This window comes from Gadus morhua, chromosome 19 (genome assembly GCF_902167405.1).
Source record: "Gadus morhua chromosome 19, gadMor3.0, whole genome shotgun sequence".
NCBI lineage: Eukaryota > Metazoa > Chordata > Actinopteri > Gadiformes > Gadidae > Gadus > Gadus morhua.
In genome coordinates, this window is record NC_044066.1 from 13548355 (window position 1) to 13557427 (window position 9073).

A 9073-nucleotide genomic window follows, 5' to 3' on the forward strand; every position below is an offset into this window, starting at 1 on the left:
TGTGCGTTTAAAAAAATATTAGCTTTATTTGTGTTTGACAGTTCCCTTTGAAAGAAGTTATGAATTAAATAAGGCATCAGCTCTTTCAACTCTCTCCTATACCTGAAGCATCTATATTTCCCTACCATCAAAACAAAAATTTTCAGAGACACATTTCAATCACAAAATGTATGAATAAATATAAACACAATGAATTTGCTCTTTTGCACATTACGTTGAAATAAAATAGTAATGCATTTGTTTATTTGTATCACTGGACATAGTAAAACAGGGGAGAAAAGAAAACTCCAGCAATGACTTTTTCTTTCCGTTTCGGCACCAAAACAAGCAATTTCATCACCAAGACAGACCACTCAAACAATATGGCAGAGGTCGAGCAACACAATGTGAAATGAAAGCACTCTTCGGCTCGCCCGTGAGCAAATGTACCACGTTTATTCTTCTCACATCAATGAAATAAAAACTTGAAATAAAATAAGACAAGCAGCCCTGGTCGGGCTCCGGGGGGAGGGATAGCTCCTAAAGGGGGAGGGGCCGGGTCGGGGCAGGCCTCAGGTGGATCATAGGGCAGCCATGACGACCCTCAGGCACTAGGGACGGACGACCAATCGTCTGTGTGTCTGATTGTTTGTGACTACCTCTGTGTCTCTATGCGTTTGTCAGTCTCTGTGTCTCTATGTGTGTTTGTGTCTCTATGTGTGTCAGTCTCTGTGTCTATGTGTGTCTGTGTATATTGGGCCTCTGCTCCCCATGTTCATCCCCAAATCCCATGTGTGGCCAGAAGCTCCTCCCCCTCCCTCACAGAATCGTTATCCTCAGATCCCAACAAAGTTTGAACTAAAACTGTGTCTGCGTCATGCTTGGGGGGGGGGAGGGCCCCCCCCCCCCCACACCTCAGGGGGGCGCCAGCTCAGGCCTTGATCTCGGCTGGCACCGGGTAGATCAGCTCAGGGTTCTCGGAGACCAGGTCCTCTGTGGAACACGCACACAAGAAGATTAAGAAAGACAAACATGCTCAAGCAAAAAAGAGTAGGCTTTAAAAAAACTACAAACAGCATTAGACAAGTAGATAAGAGGGGACCTTAAAGACGCATCTGAATTCACGATTGTCTAAAAGCAACTGATTAAGCTTTCAGTGCTCAAACTGCTATTGTGTTCGTTGACGTACTTCATGAGAAAGAGGGTTGAGGGGCGGGACTCACACGCTGAAGGGTTGTGATCCATGGGATTAATCAACAAAAGAGAGGTAAACTATTGCCAACTGCTCGGTCGGTTACCGGGAAGGCTTGTGTGATGATACTTTAATTTACATTTGAATGCAAATGTACAATGTGGGCATGATTTGAATGACTGCTCTTCTGGATGAATGCATTTGATGAATGGGGCAATTATCATGCGGTAAAGAGACATAGGGTTAAAGTACAGGAGCGCAAGATTTTGAAAATGAATGCCACTAATACACCGTCCCTTTCTGCATTTCTCCACCATTGAGAGGAAATGTGTGGGCAGATGTGATAGACAGGAAAAAGGATTCTCCAAATCCAAATAATGCCTCTTGATTCGTATCTACAGCCGTCTCAGTCACTATGCTTCTACTACAATTACCTCATTCAAAAATCTTTAATACTTGAGGCCTTAGAATGGGACAGTATACCAATGTTACCAAAGTTCTGTACACACACTCCAAGCATTGTTGAATGCACCTCACCACATGACAAACATTTTAGATCCTCCTTATCAAGAGTAATACTTGGATTCCAAGACATATGGGAGTAAACATGTTAGGCCACACAGATTTGAGCGTCAATAAGCAACTTGTATAGTCAAGCTAGAGTGCATCTTATAAAGTTTCCAATAGATCATGGGCTGCTACGTACTATTCTGCCACCGGGTGGCAGCAGTAGTCTATAAATCATTTTCCCCATTCTGCTTTCATACATAATAAACCCAATTACATCCATCCAACTACTAGGCAGTGTTGAGTAATAGACTAGCGATTATTGATGCCCGTTAGAAGCTTGCTATTCTTAACTTGGTGTTACTAGGCTAGGTCTATAAGCCGTGAGGAAGGATTACATTAATTTATAAAGAGGGATGTGGACAGCCAGTTTGGGAACAGCAATAGCATCGTATTTTATGTTAGTTATTCTGTAGATAAGCCTGCATAGTTTGAGACATAATTATATCATACACCTTCCCCTAAAGATGTCCCCAGATCTTGTGTTTGTTTGTGTAGTCACAAGATGACCAGTAGTCTACCTTTTTGTAAGCACTTTCCCCTTCCAATTTCTTATTCTGTTTGTTCTTGCGTGTTGCAGTGACTGCGACTGGATGCCTCGACTCTCCTTATGGTTAACCGGCCAGCACCCTATCAGCAATATATTTTTTTTGCCTGTATGCATGCATATCAATTATGACATGCACCAATTGCAGTCCTGATCATCCCTGGAAGGAGTGGAAAATCCCTGAATCTGCGATCATCTTTTCCTTTCTAATTAAGGGAGTTTTTTTCGTGCCCTCTTTTGGGCTGGGGCCAGGGAAGTGTCATACATATACGGCCTGTTAAGCCCTTGAGACTCAACTTGGGATTAAGTGCTATACAAACAAAATGTAATTGAATGAATGAATGAATGAGGCAGATCTTATGGCGGCCATGTGTGCGGGCGATGTAACGGACTGCATCAAGACGTGAGGTTACCTGGCAGGACACACTTCCACAGGCCGTAGGTCTTGCCCACGGCAGTCTGCCACAGCCGCAGAGTGCCGTCCTCAGAGCCGCTGGCGTACAGCTCCCCGTCCGGGCTGAACCGGACGCAGTGGACCGGCCCGAAGTGGCCCTTATACGACTCTGGGGTCGGAGCACAGGACAGACGTGGAGCATGAATAAAAAACGTAAATAGTCAAAGCGTCTTAGAGTACCATATTAGGCGCTATATAAATTTCATTTATTATTATTATTATTATTATTATTAATGCAGCGACGCCCATCGTACATGGAGCGTAGGTCATGTACTCACCGAGCTCCTCCGAGGTGCCGTAGTCATACTTGTACAGCTTGAAGTCGTCGCCGCCGGCAACGATGAAGTCCTTCTCCGGGTGCAGCGAGGCGGAGTGGATGTTTGCCGGGGTGACTATGGTCTTGATCAGTTCCAGGCTGCAACACACACACACACACACACACAGGAAGTCAGTGGCTGTGGGATCCACTCTCAGTCCGACTCGGTGAGTGCAGAGTTTCATTGTAAAGCGGGGCTCATCCGGGCCACTGTGCCACTGTTTAGTGATGGGGGGGGGGGGTAATGAAGGTTTGAGTGCTACAGAGAGGCAGGCCTCAGCACTGAAGTGCTCTCATTGGAAACGCGAACCAGCTCTGTTCCAGTTCAGACACATGGCTAGAAATGTGGTTTGTACACCGAGCAAAGCTCAAAGGAATAGCATTCAAACAAAACACACCAAGGCACTATGCTGGATGACGGATCAGCAGGAAAGGATAAATGTATTGTAACATGAATATATTTCTGATATAGGAGGAGTAAAAAAACATGAACTAATTGAAAGTAATTGAATGAATGTTTACAGACGGACGGTCGGTGGATGCCGATCCGAAGTCAAATCTGCAAAAATAGGGTTGGCTCCCAATTTCGTAGGGTGCCAACAAATGAAAAACTGGGACCAGTGCCACCAGTAGAAAATGTTAGTCTGGAGCCTTGCTTTTTGTTTAAAAATATCCTCCTGTAAAACAGCAAATTTAGTCTCCAGAATTATTTTATATAATCTCAGCCTGTCCCTGGAGAAAAACAAACCCCTATAGAGATGTTTTGGGGATTATGAATGCAGCCTTCTGACTCAATACTTGACCAATGAGACACATTTTTTTCTTCATAACCCCCTAAAACCCAAGATGATGCGTTGTTCGTTTGTTGTTCATCGTCTTTTACATGGATTTTGGACTTCAAGTGGTCATCGCACGTATCTTTGCGTTTACAATCGATAGTATGTTGACATATTCTACAAAACAGCTGATCACCTGAGTGATAGAAGTGTTTTGGATATTGTTCGGCTCTGAATTTGGGGTTAGAACCGAATTACGGGCGCTTCAACTTCTTCTTCGGATTCTTGTTAGGAGCGGGACCTATTGTTGGCGTGGTAGACCGGGGATTTTTTTTTAACATTGTTGTGGGAGTGACTGCTAAACATTCAGCGACGTTAATGTCACCTGTGTTGGTTCCCTTTTCCCTCAAAACTGAAATTTCACCAAAATAATGGCGAATTCCGCTGCATTCCGCTGCATATTGTAAATGTGACGTGTGATGTGCCTTGTCCCTGTTGCATGTTATATGTGCTGAAGAACAGGAACCTGCTGGAAATCTGTTATTTTACTAAGACAGGCCCGTTTTAAATTGTAACTTTGTTACTTTTAATACTTTCCTGCTTAATAAAAATAAAAGAAAAGAAAAAATAATAATTGTCTGTAGATTCCGTTTTTATTGTCCGATTCCGTGATTCCGTCTGCGTTTTCGTTATCGCGGAATTCATAGGGCCCTAGTTATAAAAGTTACGTTATGTACCTATGTGTGTTATAGAGGTGATATTGTTAACCTGTATGTTGTGGAGGTGATGTTGTTTACCTGTTTGTTGTAGAGGTCACGTTATGTACCTATGTTTGTTATAGAGGTGATGTTGTGTACCTCTGTGTTGTGGAGATTATGTTGTTTTCCTGTGTGTTGTAGAGGTGATGTTGTGTACCTTTGGGTTGTAGAGGCATGGTGCGTACCTCTGTGTATTGTACTGTACCTGTGTGCGTTGTAGAAGGCGATGGTCTTGCCGTAGGTGATGAGCACGACGTCCCCGTCCGCCAGGTACTCCATGCTGCTCACCGACGTGTCGAAGGACAGCGTCTTCACAGCCTCAGGTATGTTCCGGTCCCAAAGTCTAAACACAGACGGACAACAAACACTTTCTAATATGGTACTTCCACTGAGATCACACTGCTGGGCTTCATAGAGAACACTTTGCCGTTTGCTACCGTCTGCATAATGAAAAGCAAAACCATTATCCCCTTAAAGTAAGTGAGGATGCACAGAATAGTTTAGATCACATCAAATTAAATTCTAGTCACCAATTGTTGCTTATCCACTCCTCACATGAATTAGAAGTCATCAAATCGATAAACCAAATGAGGGACTGCTTCAATATGAATCCTAATCTTCAATAAATATGGAGATGACAATCCATTGACCACTGTAAATTCATCAGCCTTCACTGGGGGGGGGGGGGGGAGAGAGACCCATGCTGAGCTTGGCCCACTGACCGGACGGTTCGGTCTTCAGAGGCTGACAGGATGTGCTTGTCGTCGTGGCACCACAGAGCTCTCTTAATGGATGCCGTGTGGCCAGGGATCTCCTGGGGTGCTGGGGGGAAAATATAAGAAAGGAGCAAGACGTTTATTTAATCATCAATACTTTGTTGAACGACATTGACAAGAAGACGTTGGCCTGAATAACCGGTTGCGTTTACAGGGCCCTTATTTCATAACATTACAAAGTTTGAAGTGTTCCTCCAACTATGCAACTGGCAGGGTAAGAATAGAGCCCCTTTAAAGCTCAGGGAAAATAGGCTGGTAATTAGGTTATGGGTCATCCACAGCTGGCAAAGGAGAGTCCTGCAGCCACAACTGCGTGAAACAGCTGCTCACCCTCTTCTGGTTGGTTAAGGTCGTAGATCCTTATTACTTTGTCATTTCCGCCAGTCAGCAGACAGTTACTGTCCTGAGAGAGAAAGAGAGCGAGACTGAAATAATGAGGCCTCAGTCGTTCAACACACTTTTGGTATAAACTACATGATTGAATGAAGGTGTGATGATATTGTGCTGCATTCGGTTATGCGTTGATATTATGCCACCAGGTGTGAGTGTTATTGGCCATTTCAAACGGAATATCCAACCTAGATGTATTTTAGATAGATCAGCTGCTTTTGCTGCAGTCCACTTGGTAGGCTGATCTATCCGCTTCTAACCGCTAATCACAGTCAGACCTGGTGGCATAACACTCCCCTTGAGTTGTTTATTGTGAGGAGAGAGCAGCAGGCATGGGGCGGTCTGGACCTACCTTAGTGAAATGAACAGACTTTACGATGTGCTTGTGTGCCAGCGTGAGAACCTCAGCGCCGCTCACCGCGTCCCACACCTTCCTACAACATTCAGGAGAGACGCAGAGAAGAAGATGAGGAGGAACCCCCACAGTGACCTGCATGTTTCCGTCTTAACGTTAAGCCTGTCAGAAGACGCTCCAGTCCAAGTGAATTATAGCTGGGGCAATACTACGCGATTTCTAGGGACGATTTGGGAACAATGTGAAGTCAGGTAGATTCCATAGACTGCAGCTCCAGTGGGGAAGACCGGAGGCAGGCAGTAAGACCCCCGTTATCATGATGCATGTGTGAGCGAAACGAACAGGAATAACAAAACGACGCCTGTCTTGTGTTCCACAAAGAGAATGACACATGCAGACACGCCAGCTTTGGGGATTTTTTTTTACATTACGGAGCAGGTAGCGCTAGATAACTTGCTCTAAGATGATGAGTGTTGGTGGATGATGGCTGGTTTAAGCAGCATCACCTGGCCCGAGTCAATGATTACACTAATTTGCACAGGTGAAACCAGCCATCACCATACACACTACATCCCCTACATTGCATCATGGAGCGCCAGGTCAACTACCATCATCCATCAACTTCTACAATAAACCGTCTTTCACCATCACCACTCGGGTGTGCTTGTGCTGGAGGAGCCCAGTAAAAGCACCCTAGGTGGCGCGTAGCATTAGCATAGCTACAGATGCATACAGGTGGACCACCGACATAGGGGTTAGAACCAAGAATGTGTCTGTACAGTGTTAAAGAGCTTAACCACTACACTATCCTGCCCCAATCATTGCCAATTATAAAGACTGGAGGCCAAAGATGTCCGATACAACAGCAGAATGCCTTTTAAGGCAAATAGCTTTTTCAACAAACAAAATATCACATTTGTATGAGTGTAAGATAGTTAAAGCCATCGGAAGCCCAAAAACATGCATAGCATGGAAGAGTAATTATTTATTTATTTTCCAAAGGAGGACACATTGTGATACCATTCAGTTGTGTAGCGGTTCATGGGTTTAACTCTCAGCTCGAAGGTTTTGGGTTCAATCACATTGTTCCATCCTTGGGCAAGATGCCCAACGCCCACCTGCTCATGAATGATATGTAGCTGAAGTAACAAGTTTCTCACCGCTGGATAAAAATACGTCTCTAAACATGAACAGCCATCTCTGTCTCCTAGCAACAGGGACCCACGGGAGTGCAGCAGTTAGTCGGACTCACGCTGTGAAGTCTGCCGCCGCGGTGGCCGCTTTAGTGGCGTCTGTGTTGAGCGTGGCGCCCCAGACGGCCCCCTTATGGCCAAGGAACGTCCCGATCCAGTCCCCCGTGTCCCCCTGCCTTAGCATCGGCTTTCCATCTGAGGGAGGAGAGGACATGAGTTGACTCCGGGGTCACTGTGACACATTGGTATGACCCGGTGACTGTAGTGACGTTAATGGTGGAACAGTGTCAGCTCACCTTTGCAGGCACTGATTAGGAAATAGCCGAACGGGGTGATGCCGCTGAAGGCAAGGTCCACCACGGGCCGGGTGTGGCCGGAGCAGGTCAGCGGGGTCTGTCTCATCGCCATGCTTCTTCACAAACACACAAGTCAACCTAAGGATGAATCGAGACGAACCTCCGACAGATGGACCTGGGTGCCAGTTAGCCGTGCGTCAGGGGATCGAGCTGTCTAATGCTAACCGGCAAATCAGTGGAGAAGACTGAACAGTTCGCTCCGTAAAATAACAATAACTTAACAAATATGTGTGAAGTGCCGATCAAAACGAGTCAGATCTGTCAGTAAACGAAACGACGGGCGCCCTCCCAGCAGCAGAATGTTAATGCTAACAGCTACAACATTGCTGCTCACTAGCAAGAAGCGTGGACTCGGTTAGCCGAGCGCCGCGGAATAAACATGGATGATCCGCTTCCGGTGAAGGCTCTTCTTCTTCGGTTTGATAAAAGGGTCACTCTGAGGGAACCACGGGCCTCGCTCACCTCAGCAGGTCTCCGATGTTATCTTCACGATCAGCGGAAAATACGCGAGAGCGTCCGCACGTTGCCGTTTGCGTTTGGGAAAACAGCAGTTGCCCCTCGCAACTATATGATTTGAATTTATCGCGCGAATGGGACACCATCCGCTTAAACGCAAGATATAAACCCAATGAAAATTAAAACGGAACATAAGCTATAAAACAATGATAATTATAACAGCATTAATGATACAATTATAGGAATGTTCAAAAGCCACAAGAGTTGCAGACTTTTTTTTCCTGTATTAACTTAAAAAACAATGCACTTTTGTACGCTGCCTCGTTCATCTAACAAAGAGGATTCGGGTCACTTGTGATTATTTTCTTTTAGTTAATAAAGTTAAAGGGGACATATTGTACCACCAGATGTGGGTGTGATTAGCCTTGCAAGCCGTTTCGAAAATCTGCCCCATATGACATCACTAGTGGGCGTGTCCAGTAGCAATGTTTATATACCTAGTACAAGACTAGATCTATTTATATATATATATAGAAAAAAAATACTTGTTTGTAAGTAAAAATGTGTCATTGCAATGAATGTATTACATTAAATGAATTAAATTGAATATATATAGTGCAGCTCGTTTGACCGTTTATTTACTGACATCGGGGTTTGGAGGAACAAGGTTGTAGTTTACGTTAAGCTCTCATCTTTTGCAGTGAAGAGCTGCCCCCAGTGAAGTCAAAGACATTGCATTTATATGAGTAGGATAACCATAATTAATAATCTCAGAAAAATGTAAACCTCGGGTTTACCACTATTCATTCAGATAGATAGCCTAGCATATCCAAATTCTGCTATTACATTCTGATGATAAATATCTTGGGAATCCCACACCAATATTTAGGCCTACTCTCGTAGGCTATCTGTCCTCTTTTCAGACAGTCTTCTTGGGTTGTTTGATTCATTCGTTTGT

General features: G+C 44.7%; 1 protein-coding gene across 1 annotated transcript; it reads right to left on the minus strand.

Annotated features, from left to right (window-relative positions):
- Positions 1 to 190: 190 nt before the first annotated feature.
- strap (serine/threonine kinase receptor associated protein) lies at positions 191 to 8054 on the minus strand. The gene is made up of 9 exons (XM_030342161.1): positions 7600 to 8054; positions 7363 to 7498; positions 6108 to 6189; positions 5696 to 5768; positions 5312 to 5411; positions 4795 to 4932; positions 3018 to 3154; positions 2699 to 2848; positions 191 to 972 (listed from the first exon to the last, which is right to left on the minus strand). The coding sequence occupies exons 1-9, from the start codon at positions 7709 to 7711 to the stop codon at positions 911 to 913; spliced, it is 990 nt and encodes a 329-aa protein (XP_030198021.1). The 5' UTR covers positions 7712 to 8054; the 3' UTR covers positions 191 to 910.
- Positions 8055 to 9073: the final 1019 nt, after the last annotated feature.